At 33.6% G+C, this 17854-nt stretch overlaps 2 protein-coding genes across 7 annotated transcripts; one reads left to right on the top strand and one right to left on the bottom strand.

The window, feature by feature from the left end:
* Positions 1-38: 38 nt before the first annotated feature.
* On the bottom strand, positions 39-4138 carry LOC139813663 (uncharacterized). 4 transcript variants are annotated; one of them, XM_071779284.1, is made up of 8 exons: positions 3908-4138; positions 3144-3251; positions 2698-2907; positions 1867-2421; positions 1434-1503; positions 1204-1366; positions 298-528; positions 39-216 (listed from the first exon to the last, which is right to left on the bottom strand). In XM_071779284.1, the coding sequence occupies exons 1-8, from the start codon at positions 3932-3934 to the stop codon at positions 189-191; spliced, it is 1392 nt and encodes a 463-aa protein (XP_071635385.1). In that variant the 5' UTR covers positions 3935-4138; the 3' UTR covers positions 39-188. The 4 variants fall into 4 exon arrangements, with proteins under 4 accessions (XP_071635385.1, XP_071635384.1, XP_071635383.1 ...); XM_071779283.1 differs by having other exon boundaries at positions 39-234; positions 3908-4137; XM_071779282.1 differs by lacking the exon at positions 3908-4138 and adding an exon at positions 3613-3796.
* Positions 4139-7459: 3321 nt separating this feature from the next.
* LOC139813662 (uncharacterized) lies at positions 7460-17497 on the top strand. Of its 3 annotated transcripts, none has more exons than XM_071779279.1 (11): positions 7460-7606; positions 7709-7806; positions 11275-11565; positions 11882-12089; positions 12239-12408; positions 12521-12707; positions 12922-13076; positions 13671-13854; positions 14661-14986; positions 15598-15793; positions 16067-17497. In XM_071779279.1, exons 3-11 carry the CDS (start codon positions 11326-11328, stop codon positions 16150-16152), a joined length of 1752 nt encoding a protein of 583 aa, XP_071635380.1. In that variant the 5' UTR covers positions 7460-7606; positions 7709-7806; positions 11275-11325; the 3' UTR covers positions 16153-17497. The 3 variants fall into 3 exon arrangements, with proteins under 3 accessions (XP_071635380.1, XP_071635379.1, XP_071635381.1); XM_071779278.1 differs by having other exon boundaries at positions 7467-7623; XM_071779280.1 differs by lacking the exons at positions 7460-7606; positions 7709-7806 and adding an exon at positions 11688-11777 and having other exon boundaries at positions 11440-11565.
* Positions 17498-17854: the final 357 nt, after the last annotated feature.

Genomic DNA, 17854 nt, shown 5'->3' with positions numbered 1-17854 from the left:
GATAAGAGAGTAAAGAGAAATGGAACGAGCAGTTGATGTCGTGGCCACGATGCAGTTTATTCACATTTGGTATACAAAACACGAGAATAACGAGAAAAATGAGAGTGAGGAGTTCAGCCTCGAATACCTTCCTTTGTGCAGGTCTCAGGCAAGATTTAAGTACTTCCTTCCTAATTCGACTCGTCTGTTTAGAGACGAGTGGTTCTGTTGTAGCAGCTGTAAGCAGGAGGATCACTGTATGCATTTGCGACGTAGAATACACTTCACGACTATACTCTCGCGCAAGAATCGATATACCTCTCCAGAAGTCGCCGCTTCAGCTCGGGTGGGTATGAGACGTAGATATAATGATCGGGCATATCCTCGCTTGATAAGGGCAGGTTCTCGTCCCCATGATCGCCCTTCCGTCTCTCCAACCTGCCTTCGTTATGAATACTTGGGTCATGCAACGGAGAAGTACTCGAGCGATCCGTGCTTCCGTTGTAATCCACGCTTCCGGTACCGTCCAGTCTGTCTTCGTCCGAGGTGCTACATGCAACGCAAATATATAAGAATTAAATTCTTCGTTATGCAATGTAATCAGCGATGCAAAACATGCGTAGTACACGTCTTTTAGACATACATGTCTAAAAGGCATCTTAAAGACGCCTTTACGACATCTTTTAGACATGCGTGCTGTCTGTGTAATAATAATACTGCCGGTAGTTAATTAATTTTATAAATAATAAGTTATTAATAGTTAATTTTATATTTTATCGTCTTTATTTCAAGTTATTTATAAACTTTACAGAAAAAAGAAAATTAATATCTTTCCATGATTATTATATTTTTAAAATTTCTCGAACATTTTTTTAAAGCGATTAAAACATACTTTTGCAATCGCTTTATAATTATTAGATAAAAATGTGGATTAAAAAAAATAAGTCGTCTTAAAATAATATAATACTGTAGGAATACTGTAGGATTTCTCTCTCAAAGAAGTTTATGATAAATATATAAATAATAATGTAAGTCGTACGCGATATTTCTTGACTATTTATAATTTTTTTATTCGACACAGATTATTGCCTGTAATTTTCTAAAAAAATATTTACATCAAAGTTTCTTTAACGATGTGAGATAATTTTCCTATTAGAAGCAATCTAGCCGATAAACATTTTGCGAATAGAATTACGAGAAATTTTTACAATATGAATAACGTACTTAAAGCAAACCCAGATTATGTAGTAACATGCGTAAATCGATGAAAACAGGAGCAGCATGAAGATGGTCAGTAGGTACCAGGGTGTGTGACGCTGCGGTCTTTTTGTGTCCTCCCAGTATCTGTCGCAGCTGAGATACCAGCAGATCGCTCGGTTTAGCTCCCCTGTCGATGTCAAACAATAAGAGAAAGTTAACGGTCACATTAAGTACAACGTTAATCAATTGCGTACCTTCGATTTCTTGGAAATCCCGTAGGGAAAGATTAGCGAGCAGTCCGGCGATGCAATCACGCACGAGTATCTGTTGATGATCACGTTCAGTTAAGAGATCATGATATACGCAATTATTACATATTATTGGTATTCGCAGACGGGCGTGTCTGCAAGCGCACTTGCAGTGCTTATCTTGCATACAGTATAATATTTTTAAACAGGATCAAAGATCGCACGCTGTTCAAATCACAACTGTCTACGCGATCTTAACTAAATTATTTAATCTTCAAAATACAATGTCAAAGGACAGTGCGCGATCTTTTATCATTGTATTTCTAATAAAATAATGTGTATTTTGTTGAAAAGATTTCGAAGCTACGTCAAAAAGACATTAGAATTAGATGAAACAACGGTCATGCGGTAACTATCACTTCAATTCGCAGTAACTCACTTCACATTGGGTCTTCAGCTTCTGCAGTTCCTCCGGCTTGCAGTTGGACTTTAGCTTCCTCAAATGCAGCCCCCGCCGTCTCTGTTTTTTGTCGACAGCGGGCAGCGCCGCTTCCACCAGATTCTCTTCGTCCTCCACGTCCTCCTCGTCCTCCTCGTCCTCGTCCTCCTCGCAGTCAATATTCTTATTATCCGCTTCGGCGATCTCGTTGTGATAGGACGATCTCGCTAGTCTATGATTGTGCATGTCACCGTCGTCGTGGTGGTCGTCGCGACGGCAGTAACGCTGCAGCTTCGTCACTGCTCCACCGCCGGCGACGGAGCAGGATTTATCTGCAGGATACATCCTGGCGAGGCCGCGTGACTCGCACGGCACGATAGAAGTGCTGCGACGTTGTTGCTGTTGCTTCTTCTGCTCGGTATTTTCGCGCCACACTTGGATATCGGTGTTCAAGTGCTCGCCATCGTCGTCCACCGAGTTCTCGAAGTCGCGGTTGCCCAGCACCTCGCAGCGCATGATGTCGCAGTAGTCCGCTAGGCATACCGCGTCTTCTGCCTGAGAAAAAAAGAACATGCTTAGATCTCGTATCTTCGCTGGATTCTGATACTACTGATAAAGAGCATTGATTCGTTAATAAAATCAGTGATTACTAACACAAAGATGATTTTTGAATCGATAATAACTTTGCCAAATTAAAGACTACATGCAGTTACAATTAGGACGAAATAGAATCTTCATGAAAGTATGTCTAAAATTATGTATTATATGATAGGTATTTTCTGGAAATTAGGTAACCAACAATTTGTACGTTATACATTTCTTAATTCTTACCGTATTAACATTGCTTTTGTGTCTGTTATCGAAGTGGACTTCCAGATGTTTCTCGGCATAGAAGGACTTGCCGCAAAGGCCGCAGGTCCATTGTGATGGCCTGTGCTGATGCTTCGCCTTTTGTTGTGGCCGAAAAATATCTCGACTCTCGTGGAATGGGCATTCCAACGGCAATTCTACCTGATATTTCTTCAGTATTGGTATCCATCTCTGAAATTTCGACGAGGTTTAAAATTATCTCATTCTTATCTCTTTATGTTTTTATAAAAAGTAATAAACTGTTGTCGAGAAAATTGTTATAATTTTGAAAAATATAAAACATTACTTCGTTTCTCAAATAAAAACACAATTTTTCAAACTGTTTAATTTTTAAGGATATCTCCGCGTGTAATCAATTTATTAGACAGTTTCCATTAATTTTTTAAATTAATAATACTTTCTCTTACCTTGTGAACTATCCTCCTCACTACGGACGCTCGATCGCGGGGGCATGATATTTTAAAGACGCTGGGGCCCGGCCATGGAATCACAGATAGAAGCAAAACTGCCAAAACCTAATAATAATAATAATAATACAACGTTATTTAATCGGCATAAACACGTGTGCAAACGTTGTATGTGTCTTCCGTAATGCAAAAAGTTAAAAAAGTCTAACTTTGCAACCTTTTTTCATTAAAAAATTGCAAATCATCGATTACCTTTCATATTAAGACAGACGAAAGAGAGAGCTCCTCGCGCTCTATATTTATACAGACGCTCTCTCGAACGACAAAATGCGTTAATACGGGTTTTTTTTTTTGACACAATATAGAGAGCTATCTTACTCCATATGCATATGATATTTTAATTAAGGCCGCATTACGATCGACTAATAAATGGCAAACGTCGAAGTGACGCACGAGTGGATGTACCAACCTTATATACCTTCGTAACAATATATGTATACAGCCAAAGAATACTCTTCCTCGAGGCACACATGCATAAGTAATGCAATCGATAAAAACGTCGCCACTCCACACACGCACATTAATATTATCTCTTTCTAAACATCTTTAATCGCGACACGATGAAGCGTGCTGTTTCCTTATCTATGAAACCCCGTGACTCCTCTTTCCGTTAAGCAAGCTTTAATTTCGCTCCATGAATTTCCCCGGACACATCGAGCGAATAGACACGAGATATAGCAGTAAGCATATAAGGGGATGATTACCTCGAGGTGAAAGGGTTGGGTCTTCATTCATAGCCCAAATGCTGCGTGCAAGAGTAATCCGGCGCGACGATTACTTGCTTCGAGATAATCCTGTCCGTTTCCTGAGAGCGGTCGTTTCTTCGTGCGAGTAGCCGCCAGCCGAGGGTATATGCGGGTTGCAACGGGGGAGTACTGCAGGGTCCGCGTCGACATGGCCGTCCACCCTTGGGCGCAGGTTTCAAGCATATACAGGGATGTCGCAGTGCCGACATATGCAGTCCAAGGGGTAGCTAGATAAATAAAACTTGATCACGTCTGACACGTATAAGCAACTTATTATGGAATTCTCGTATATATTTCCTTAATTAATCACTTTAAACAGCGTGTGTAAATATATTTAGATTTGCCATTTTAAATTCCAGTTTCGCAATGTGTGTTGCAATGCTATCTCTATAAAATGAATAATTTGCATAGCATATTGACGGTGATTTGCAACAGTTTTGTCAATAAAATTATTTATCTAAATTAAAAATCTATTTACCTATACATAAAATAACAAAATAATATTATAAGAATAATAGAGCTAACAAATATAATTTTTTTAAATTTGCTGCGTTGTTTTCTTATTATTTGTAATTAAATTTAGCCTTGTTTAATATAAAAACATTTGTATTTAAAAAGAAATTTTACATTACGTTATAATTTTTCAATATGTGTTATTGGAAGACTTTCTTAGACGGTCCTGCGTCGCTAAACGTCATTGGCGTCGGCGTCGGCGTCGATGAAGATGCGCCGACGCAATACCACTTCGATAAGCTCGAAACGACCAACGCGCAGAAATTGTGAACTAGCCGCTTTGTGAAGAACGTGGGTATCATGCGCAATGAAATCTGCAATATTACTTCAAAATCGTGCGCTTCGTGCTTACATTGTTCCAAATTAACATAATTACTCAACTTTTAAACGCATATATATATCGTAAATAAAACAGATAAGAGCTTAAGTCGCGACTGTTATATATTCTTAAATGATAACACACTTATCATATGCGATAGTTTACGTCTGACAAAAATTTACATTGAAAACAAATCAAAAGTTTAAAATTACGAAATAGCAAATAGTAATAATAATACAATTCGTACAAGTTATCTATATGTATACCGTAAATAATGAAGAAAGGAACGAGTCAAAAAGAAAAATATAAACAATACTAATGCGAGAAAAAGGTTGACAACCGTTCAAAGGGGGAAAAGAGGGAAAGAATCCCAAGTTTCTTCGAAATTCCTTCAGGTACCTGTTTGACAGGTATCTGGTGAAAAACCAACTAAGAATGTGAATCGTCAATTTCTATGCAACGCATTAAAGAGAAAAGAATGTAGGAAGCAGAAGCACGAGTATTTTCTGACAACTAAATTTGATGGAAAAAAGATAAAACGACGTCGTCAGATAAGGCAACCAGTACCACAAACGATTTTAATAGGATCGGTTAATAGGACTGAGCAAATAAGAAAAAGAAGCATAAACAATTAAAGACTCGAAAGGACGTGCTTAAATAAGTTAAAGCGAGAAACAAATAAAGTTCAAAATAGTGATCACGTGCGAATGTATAGCCAAAAATTTTTGAAAGTTTTTAAACTATATTATTATGGATGTGCGAATACTCGAAAAGTTTTATAATATTTTTACATGAGAAATCGAGCGCGCATTCGCGCGATATTGTTGATCCATCATGGTAAAGACAATGCACTTCTCGTTGCTTCAGGTGTAACGCTAGATGGCAAGAGGATAAAATATCTCACGTGCTCGAAGACTTAATGTACGTGGGACAAGGTCAAACAACATTTCATTTCTTTGATTGCTCTTTCGTAATCAGATTTCTACATTTCCGAAATAGCTTCTATTAATAAAACATTATAAGTGTATTATACACAATATACATCATATATATTCACTATCACTTTTAGATAAAACCATTCGATATAAACTGAAATGTAACTGAAATTTGATTATTAGAATAATCTCACCTGGGCACGTATTATGAAACTTTTCGGAATGGATTCCGATCGGAATTGTTCAGTTATTTCTTAGATTTCTATTGTCTTTTCTAGGGAAAACGGAATAATTCCGATCGAAATCCATTCCGAAAAGTTCCATAATACGTGCCCTGAATTATATTGCATATTACATAATTTCAGTAGCTTAATTAAATTATTTACTTACCTAATCGGATTTGATAAATAAAATTACATAATATAAAAATCGCTATTTTAAGATCAGTCTTCTGGTATCATAAGCAGTAAAAAAAATCTATAAACGCAAACAATTACATCATTTGGTTTCAAGATATATGAAAACTCTTGTCAAGCTGCAAAATTTATTCAGACAATTATTTATCAAACTAAATTTATTAATACTAAGAAATTAATCATCGTCCTAATAAAAATCATAAAAGAAAGTTATAAGATTGCGTGTAAAATCTTAGATTTGAAGAATTCCTTAGTATACATTCTAAATTATATGTATGTTACATAATTGACGTTTTACATTGTAAATTTACATAATGTACGTGATATATTGTTCTGCGCATCCTGATCTAAAGACCTTAGAAATTTCACAATCTTGTCTTATCAAATAATTTATAGTAATTATTAATTATTATGAGTCGATTTCACAGTCTCCGATTAATTTAATCCTCCGATTAAACTCACTTTGCACCTCTTTCTAACTGTCCCCCTTAGAAAGAGACGAAGAGTGAGTTTAATCGGAGGATCAAGTTAATCGGAGACTGTGAAATCGGCCTTATGAATTCTGTTATTTATCTTAATTTTTGTAGGATTAATTTTATCTCAAAGTAAAAAACTGACTTTAAGAAATAATCTTTCTTTTATCGTATTTTTTTCTATAAAATTAAATAAATGTTAACATGCAATTTTCTACTACAGTTTTTATACAAATAGTGGAATTTCTGGGAAAAAAAAGATTAAATAGAATTCAAAATAAAATAATATTTTGAACACATTAATAAATTATACATACAATTTTACATTAACAAATTTTTTGTATCACAGGTGGGTGTGAAATTTCTTTTCATAGCTATTTATTATCTGGCTTTTTCATTATATATTTTTTCACGTATTCAGAAATTCTTTTGTTATATCTTCATATTGTATCGATTAGTAGAGCTAATAAAAGATCATTACACCATAAAATTCGTAAAGATATTAGATAATTGCAGCACACAATTGATAATTGTTGATACATTTTTAATTTCGATTTCACGTATTACTGGTCTAGTTTCCACCGAAGTCGTTAATTCGCATCTAGTGCAGCGTAGAATTAAATTTAAGTCGATGGAAATATGACTGACTGCGCTCCCACTTCGATCCACAAGTTTGAAAACCTGTGGAAACAGTACAGTGCATTAAACCGAAGCAGGATCGGGTGTAAGACTTCGGTGCATGGAAAGTAGGTTACTGACGTTCGCAACAGCATAACGGACGATCTTGACCGGCATTTTCTGTACGATTCCTTTTCTTTTCATTTGCTTCTCCGTTCATCTTTCTGGTATAACAAGTCGGTGGTGGGGAGTCAGATATTTCCTCGACTGAAGTTCAGCTGGTTTGTAAAGAACTCGACACTCTCGTCGAGTCGTCAGTTCGCCAGTGCAACCGGCCACATAAACATCGGTGGTCAAACGATCGATCGACGGCGATCTAACTGGTAACTGCTCGGTTTGTGTGAGTTATTGTGCGAAATATTGTGCACGCGCAAATTTTCAGCTTTTAAAGCACTTCAATGACGTTATATTTCTTGCATTGCCAGATAAGAAGACTTGGTCGTCAGTGTGAGAGATAGCGTTCTAACATCTCTAAAAATAGACCTACAACGATCTGCGATCCGTCACGCACGAAGAGAAAGGAGTAAGATTAATTTAAATCTACAAAAATACTAAATATTACAAATTTTTGAAAATTTGAATATAATGGTATAAAATATCTGGCAAACATTTATACAAATTTTTTTATGACAAAAGTATGCATAAAGACAAAATAAACTTGTATATAAAGACAAAATAAAACTTGTATAATTTATTTTCGAGAAAATTAATTATATAAATACTCAGGCTACATGAAAAAATCTACCTTGAATATGGTATATTTAGACTATTAAACTGCACATACTACTATTTTATACCAAGCATATGTGTATATATGTATATGCAGTACATTTATGTATAGCGAAGTTACGATTTATGTATTTATACTACAGATAAATTTACAATTTTGACAAGTAAGGATAACTAGTGGAATATGTTTTATAAATATTGAATTTTGAAATATGTAAAAATAAGTAAAATTCAAACAGTAACGTAATCAATAAAGAAGCACTATCTAAACGTCTTGTTTGAGAACGGTATTTATATAAATATTTACATAAATAATATTTTTATTTTTATGATCTTGAGAGAGAAAGAGAGAGAGAAAGAGAGAGAACTTAATGTAACGTTCTCAAACTGCCATGCGTGGTTCTTATTTCGTAATTTCCGTTTCAAATTCTTATTTTTACAAAAATTGTGTTAGCAAATATCCGTGGCAGCTATTTGCGCACGCATAACGAAACATGCGTCATATAATGTAACGTAATGCGTGATAATTAACAACACACGATGTTAAGTATTCCGTCGACGCGCGATATTATTTTTATCGAGCAGTAAGCGCCGTAAGTCTCAACGATAAGTAATAAATGAATCTCGACATTATTTTTCTTCACTCATGAAACTTTCATGATAAATTATTACACGGATATGTATACATGTTTGCATGTATATATGTTTGCGCATATGCATACAAGATGCATGTGCATATAAGAGAGATCGGATTTTTACTTAATCTACTGTTCTTATACCATTTTTTACTATACAATCATAATAACATTGTTTATTTGCTGACAACTATTAGCATTGGCTACACTGAGAAAAAAAATTGTTAATCCCAAGAAATATTTAGTCCGATACGTTCAACTAAACATTTTAGTTAGTTAACCAAATATTAGTTGTTTCAACTATTTATTTAGTTTCTTTAATCAAGAATTAATTTATTCAACTAATGTTTAGTTAACTAACTAAAGTGTTTAGTTGAACGTATCGAACTAAATATTTCTTGAGATCAATAAATTTTTTTTTTCGGTGTACGGAACAAAATTAACTGCAACTAGTATATGAAGTTTCTTGATATCTCTCAAAATTTATATACAATAGATAATCATATTTATATCTGTACATATAAACAAATGTCCTGACTGACTGACCGATGAGATATCTTTATATAATATATATATATACTTTATATATATATATATATATATATATATATATATATATATATAAAGTAATTGAAATATAACTCTTATAAAGAAACTAAATGAGTAAAATATAACTTTTTATAACCAGATATCTTTAGATTAAAATATATTTCACATTATATGCAAATTTCATACTAAAAAAGATAAATAACTGATATGAGACAATCTATTCGTTATAGTCAATATTATATATTTGATAAATAATATGTAGATAATTACATATATTTATATGACTAATTATTCTAGATAAACCGTCTCAGGCAAATAAAAAATTCTTTAGCATTTGAATTTTTAAGAAATGAATTTCAATATATTGATAACATATCTATAGAGCAATAATCTAGCGGTTAAAAGTTAACGTTAAAAGCAACTTTTGAACTTTGAACAGCTTATGCATTATCTAATCGATTAAGCTTTCGATTGTGCATTGTTGACTTTGATCACTTTTCAATTCTCAGAATGAGACAGCATGTTTATATTCGTCATTTGTCCACTCATGTCCATTTAATAGACGTGCCTCTGACACCTTGATATGAGTATAAAACAATTTCAGCAATTAAGAACGATAAGGTTAAGACGCAGAAAATAACGATAAATTTACATAGTTCACTTATTATCACAAAATGTAACTATGCCTGCGTTCTGATATATCCTATAACATATAAAATAACAACGAGTAGTAGTCAATAATTTTATCATCACTTCATCATATTTCATATCATATTACGTCTTATAATACTAACGTATCGTAAGTAAGTACAGAGTATATAAAAACACAAATTCTTATCTACTGCGAGGTACCTATTTTAACAGTTTGCACGATGTTTCTTAATTTGTCTCTTCTGAAATTTGTCAATTTTAACTTGAGCGACAGAGAACAAAAAAAAATTGCGTTACGCGACGGAATTGCGAAATACGCCGACATAGTCGCAAAGAGATTAAGAGCAGAAAACAGGAAGCAAAGAATACATTGTAGATCAGGCTTTAGAGATAAAATTTTATTTTAACGTTTTACGATTTGTTGGAATTTTTTGATAAGGTAATAAGGCATTTCTGTGAAGCTTTCTCTACTTAAAAAGAAAATGAACAGAGCAAAGTATTCTATTTTATTTTCTTTATAAAAGAAGAAAAGATTTTCTAGAAAATATTTCTGGTTAATATTTATGGTCCACAGTTTGTCTCTATATATGGTCAAATTCCTGAGTTGATGCAACGTAGTTTATTTTTATTTTTTTTCCTTTCTCTTTTATTGCGTGGCGAGTGTAGAAGAACTCGTTCAGTTCTTCATGATTTTTCGTTGACTATATAGGAAGCCGTTAATTGCTTGTTACAATATATTACATTTATTTCGATAAATAAATACACTTGTTCGATATGAAAACGGAGATTTTTTGTCTTGATGACCTGTATATGTACCTATTAAATTCGATTATAATTATCAACGCATAAAAGAGTGTCGCGATAATCGCTGAGATAATAAAAATAGATAATAAAAATTGGAGGATAAAATGTGAGGATAGATGACGCATAAATTATTTATTAATCGCGTAAAAGTAAATACACGTGCGTGTGATATTTTTTCGCGTTAATCCATCATCCGGAATTCAATTGAAAAAAATGCAAAACTTATTCTTATTTGACAACAAATCAGCAAAACGAGTCTTATTATTTCGCATAAAATCTTTACATCATAATAAATGTAATATTTTATGTTGATATCTTTGACAAGTATCTTATATTTATATTTAAATTTTACATGTGTTTGTAGACAATTTTTTTTACAAAAGATCATGTACTTTTAGTAAATTGTACTTTTTGCATTTCAACGTGTAAAATGCCTAATTCAAAATGTATAAAAAAAAAAAAAAAACGTGAACATATATGTACATATCGAAACTTAAAGAATTATTTTTTTTTGGTATTGGGTAACATTTTTGTAATTCTTTTGATATATGAAATTACCGTAATTTATCCTTCATTTTAACAGTTCCATTTGCAGTTGTACTAATTATCTATTACGCTTGCAGATTACGAGCCGTGCAGTTAATTATCGATAAATTAGTGCGATTGTATTGGGTATGGCGACACACGCGTTTCACCGTATTCAGAGGCTGAGTCGAGTACTGGATGCAGGAATGAGGACGATAAACTCCACATTAAGACGTGCATCGGCCTTGTCAGGACAAGCCAGAATTGTGACGGGACCAAACAACGAGAAGATTATTATGTCTCCGGCTGGTGAAGCTTCCTACCCGGAAACCTTGATCCACGAATTTGTTTGGAATAATATCGAGAATTATCCTAACCATGTTGCTTTGGTAATTTTTTTGGTCTATATAGATCAATTACTGTATAGATTAATAGATCTATATCTTGTATTCAGTAGATAATCTTTATACGTAGAGCGGTTCAAACTAATTGCGTCGTCTTCTTTAAACAGACCGATATAAATTATTTAGCAAATTTTAATATGGGGGGAATTGCGTGGAAAAATCAAGAATGTTTGCAAAGACGGAAAATATAACCAAATGTAAGCGTAAATGTAATTAGCTATTAAGCCTGTTCGCAAACGATAAATGCACTGTGTGGAGTATTTAGACGCAATATCAATTTTATAACATTGACTTTGCGCAGGAGTGTGGCGTGAACGGTAAGAAATACACGTTCGCGCAAGCCAAGGATGCAACATATTATATCGGTAGAAGTTTGCGACACATGGGTCTCAATAAGGGCGACGTAGTAGCCCTAGTAGCGCCCAATCTGCCGGACACAGTTCTAGGTTTCCTTGGAAGCTCGTCAGCGGGACTCGTTGTCACTACCGTAAATCCGCTGTACACGGCTGGTAAGTCGCTTTATGTTATTTTAAATATTTTTATGTTGCTTGCGATTCACATAAAATATAAAACATTTAATTGATAAAATAAAAGTAGGATGGGGAAGTGGGCGAATTAAGCGAATTGTTACAACATAGGTAGACGTGAAAATTTTCAGAGGAGATGCCGAGGCAGTTGTTGAAAGCCAATGCGAAAGCAGTCATCACTTCGTCCGCAATTGCATCCACAGTGCTCGTTGCAACAAGGGCATGTCTTCCACGTGAAACTCCTGTTATTGTGATTGACGATAAGACTGGTTCTATTCCCGAGGGTTTGATACCTTTTGATGTTGGTATTAACAATAAGATAAAGATATTCATGCGAATAAATCGGCAATATTTATACGTTATAAAAGAAAACGATTAAGTAAAAATAAATATAAGCGTGCAAAATTTTTCAGGATCTTATAACACGAGGCAAGTCACTGTCATCTGTAAATCCAGACACAACTTGCGATGACATAGCGGTTTTGCCATTTTCAAGCGGTACTACTGGATTACCAAAGGGTGTTATGCTAACGCATCGCAATCTGGTGTCTAATATAATGATGACTCAATCTTCTATCAATGTATTCCAACCTACTACAAGTACCAAGCATTTATCTATAATTTTTATCTTATTATTTTAGCTTTTTTGTTTGCGCTTTCCAAATTTTGCGAGTTTGAAATTGATATTATGTCAATTAGTCTTATTTAAAAATTTATTTATTTATTTATTTAAAATTGCTTTCCATCTTCTCCAATTATTTTATAACTTTGATACATTTATTATACATATTAAAATTTCTTATTTCTTTTCCAGGTACATATCAGGAAGTATTCCCTACGTTTTTACCAATTTTCCATATTTATGGGATGAATGCTTTAACATTTCCACGTCTTACTTTCGGCGGGAAGATAGTCACCATTCCAAAATTTGTACCTGAGACGTTCCTTAACGTATTGGAAAAACAAAAGGTAATTTATCGCTCGACGTACCCAAATAAATTTCTTCTTTTAGATTTTTTTTATAAAAAAATTTTGTTTATTAGAATAGAATGCTAAAATATTAGATTGACAATGAGTGCTCGCGATCGAATTCAAATCGTATTCAAATTAATTTAACCCTAGTTCGCCACATTCCGGTCCAGTGAACCGCTGAACGTTTTTCGGTTTTCTAGTTTTTACGTAACAACATAATTTTCTAATTTTTGTACAATAAATTTAGTTTAAACTCAAAATAATTTTCTCGACCTAATATTATCATCAAACATCTTATTCAGACTCTGTATTTCCAATTCCTACATTACAAGCTTAAAAATATTAATTAGAATGAAAATGACAATGCGACAAAGTCGAGCGGTCTCACGAACCGGAGTGTAGCGAATTAAAAAGATTCGAAAAGAAGTGTGGCTAGCTAGGATTAAAGTAAACAATTATATTTTGTCTCATTTTATATTTTTATATAAATCATAAAAAATCAACCATAAAAAATTATGATTTCTTTTGTATATGTGAAAAGATTATGAAAGGCTCAAAGTACTGAATCCATGACCATATGACCCTTTGCAGGCGACTGCACTCTACGTCGTACCACCCGTAGTGCTATTTCTAACGGCTTCTCCTCTTGTGAAAAAGCATCACTTCGAGCATATGCATATGATGATGAGCGGCGCCGCGCCGCTCGCCAAAACGGACGTCGATAGATTCTACGAAAAATACAGCATTGACCCGAATGTCTTCAAGTTCCACCAAGGTGGGTGTTCGCAAAATCAAGCGGTTGAAATTTTCGATGGTTATCGAGTTTCGTATATAGATCGAATTTCCGGGGTCGCGTTTCGATATGCGCGAGCTTTGAAGGCTCGAATATATTTTTTTTTCCGATGGAGGTAGAAATGTCGAGAAGGGAGAAGAAGAGAGGACGAATTTTGCATTTGTGGGCTTTGCGAGCCTGAACGAACGCAAGCGGTGTACACATTCAATTTTTAACGAGATCCGATGAATCGGCGTAGCCGATTCTGGAATAAAGTTCGTCGTATCGAGAGCGGCATCGTATTAAATTTTGCTGTTGTTTGAATAGTAGTTTTGATGCACATTCGAGTTTGTGAAATTCGACAAATTCATTGTGTTAGTTTAGAAAAAATGCCAGTATTAACGGAGGAACCATTTATTTAATTTTTTCCCAGACTGATTTTATTCAGATACAAATATGTAACAACCTTTATTTAGCGAGATTGTTTTTGCCTCAAAGATGGAGATGGCTTAACATTTCAAATTAAGTGTCAGTAATGCATTGGAAAATTTACTTTTTCATATCAGATTGTAATTTTTTCTTGTCCCGTTGAATCTCACAAGTATATCACACATTCGTAATTATTTTGAAAACTCTATATACTTATTCAAAGACATTATTATGAAGTTTTTTATTTTGCTAGTATGAATATAAGTATAAAATAATTTAAAATATCTAAATTTTAAATATAAAAGAAAAAAAAAGAAAATCGACAGAATGTGATTAAATATCTATTTTGATTATTTAAAGTCTTACGATGTTTTTTAAAGGTTACGGATTGACGGAAAGTTCACCAGTGGCGTTTGTTGAGCATGGACATAAATATTCCAGCATTGGAAGAAATATAGCAAATTGTCAAGCACGTCTGGTGGATATAACGACACAGGAGGATGTCAGCACTACTGGACAAACTGGCGAGTTATGGCTCAAGGGACCTCACATTATGAAAGGGTATCTAGATGACGAAGCCGCTACAAAGAATACGCTAACCGAGGATGGATGGTTAAAAACGGGCGATATTGCATACTTCGATGAAGATTTCGATTTCTATATTACAGACAGATTAAAAGAACTTATCAAAGTCAAAGGATTCCAGGTAACAACCTGTTCTGACAAGAAAAGAACTTTTCCATTTTTATTTTAATGGATATCGATAATTTATGTCGTGATTATTTACATAAGAAATAATTTCTTGCAATATTAATTGATATGTTATATAGGTAAATTCTAATTGCATAAATAATCTTTAAATGGCTTCGCTTATATTAATAAATAAAAAATTCTTTTCCCAATGTGTTATATAAACTTGATGTAATGATTAATTATAAATTATTTTACAATTTTAATATAATTATTTTACACTATAAGAATTATTTAAATTATTTAATATGATCGTATCATGCAATGAGTAACAAAACTATTTCCGACAAAATTGATTGTGAAATCCTTAAACATGTTAAAACATTCTTTATTTCTTTCTTTAGTCTGATAAGAAATTAGTTAGTTTTAATTTTGTCATATTATTGGACTTTATAATTATTCACGTAGCTTGGGGAAATGGAGATGATAAATAACAGTTGTAATATATATATTTAAAATACCGCTGCAAAGTTTCAAAGTTCCGCGGTTTGACGGTACCTTATATCTCGGCGGCGTTTAAAGTGTTCGTCTCTCTTAATTTAAAACATTATTCTCGCCTGGTCGAAGGTACCGCCGGCGGAACTGGAAGCGCTGCTGCGGATGCATCCAGACGTGGTGGAAGCGGCAGTGATTGGTATTCCGCACGCGAGGCATGGTGAGGTACCGAAAGCGTTCGTGGTGGTGAGCAAGGGTAAGAAACCTACGGAGGACGACATTAAGAACTTTGTGAAAGGGAAGGTCTCCGACTACAAGCAACTGGAAGGTATAACTCGATTCTCTTCAACTGTAACAGCATCGCGGAATTTCTAATTACCTCACGATCAGTTTAATTAGCGTATCGATCGGTTGTTGCGATTCTTTAGAACAGTTATTATACGGATATCCGAAGAAATGTCGCGAATATCTGGAGAAAGAACTATTTGTTATGTAATTTAATTGAATTAGATCTAAGAATTCAGAGATAGAAAAGAACTGGGTAGTTAGAGACTTTATTGGGAAAGTTTGAGGATTGTATGTACATTTTTCTTTTTCTTAGGTGGAGTCACATTTGTCGACGAAATTCCGAAGAATCCGAGCGGAAAAATTTTAAGATCAAAGTTAAAGCAAAACTACAAGTCGTAACTTCATCAAAATGACATCTTTTTAATAGGAACATTATTTTTAAAGTAAGATCAATGTTACTAACAATAAGATGTACGACATGTATAAACGAAGGTAGGCGGAATGTAATTTTGTATATTATTATATATACATGTACAGTGTTTTGCTTAATGAAATTGTAATATATATATATGTACATATTATATATTATAATTTCATTAACCCTAGAACGGTACATTAGGTACTTTGTTAGCATAAACCATAGCGATTTTAAAAGTCGCGCCACTTCTATATCGTGCGGGGAGAGGGGTCCGGATCAGGGGGGGGGGAAACTTTGGAGAACTCCCTACTAACTAACTGCACCCATAATCCAGCCAGCGCATTGAAAACTGCCGAGTAGGGAGCATCGAAAGTTAGTCTCCTTTTGTACCGTTCTAAGGTTAAGCGTATTATGTATATATATGCATATTTGTATATATACATATATCGCTTATTTGCTACAACAACGTCATAACTCAAAAATTGTCATTTTTGAACTGTTTGCAAAAGAAGGGTAAAAATTCAATACACTGAATGAAGAGCTAATATATAGCTAGATATTTTTGTTAGTTATTGCACCAAAATCGCATTTAAAAGTAATTAATGTTAACGAATTTTAGTGATTCGAAACATTCAAACTTATTTTTTGGAAAATTTTATTTTCCGAGTTGTGTCGTAGCAAATGAGCGTATGTATATACATATATATAGATTATCTACTTACAATCCATCAAAAATGGAATGGTTAAAAGACACTGTTTTATATAATTTTAAGAGGTAAATATGAAATAGAATTTTTTTGACTTGAAAATTAAAAAGAAGAAAAAAGGTTCTTAGACGATACTAAAAATAATTTTTTAAATAATGTTTTAAATAAAATTTTAACTTGTTTTATATTTTATTGACATCTAAAAAAATTCTTCTACTTTTGATAAACTCATTTATGTATATGTACACACGAACGTAATATTACATTTGTCGCAGAATGCGATAGAATTATATTTTTATAAATTTGTTATATTAATCTTTTGATAACTGTTGTACCTTGATTTGTACTTATTTTTAGAAATTGCATAATGTAAGTCTTTTGAATAAAACAGAATTTTATAAATTTGTGTTTCTTTTGCTCAATTGCTTTTTCGATATGTCATCTAAAAATGTCATACGATGCATAAATATATAGTAATGAGTGAATTTAGTTAGTGAAAATAGGTCAGTTCACATGTACATACAGAAATTTATAAAAATAATGCATGTAATAGTTACTTAATATGTATGTTATAAGAATATATATGTAATTAGAAATAAAAGAAACAATATGCTCATGATTCTCGCGTCTTTGTAATCAAGAACTAAAACTTTTTTGTCAAAAAGAAAAAGAATGGGACGCAGAAACTGCATTCTTAAGATATATGAAAGCAAGTAAGGAGTTCTATCGCGATTCGGGTGATGGGATTGAAAAAAATAAGACGCGAGGAAAACGCTTTTGTCTGGTGGTGGCGAAGCGCTGTTGAACTGCACGCTTGAACTTTCGAGATTTATGCACGGCAGTTGATCGCTGAATGAGTGCATCCCTCACAATGGATTACACAAATGGAGAAAAACAATGAGACTCTTTCGTCGTTTCGTTTGTGCGTTCAATTCTGAGCATAAATTTTGGCCGCTGAACGTACTACTTTTCTAAA

Source organism: Temnothorax longispinosus, chromosome 5 (assembly GCF_030848805.1).
Source record: "Temnothorax longispinosus isolate EJ_2023e chromosome 5, Tlon_JGU_v1, whole genome shotgun sequence".
Classification (NCBI taxonomy): Eukaryota; Metazoa; Arthropoda; class Insecta; order Hymenoptera; family Formicidae; genus Temnothorax; species Temnothorax longispinosus.
The sequence above is the reverse complement of the archived record's forward strand: the minus strand, read 5'-3'. Positions and strand labels throughout refer to the sequence as shown.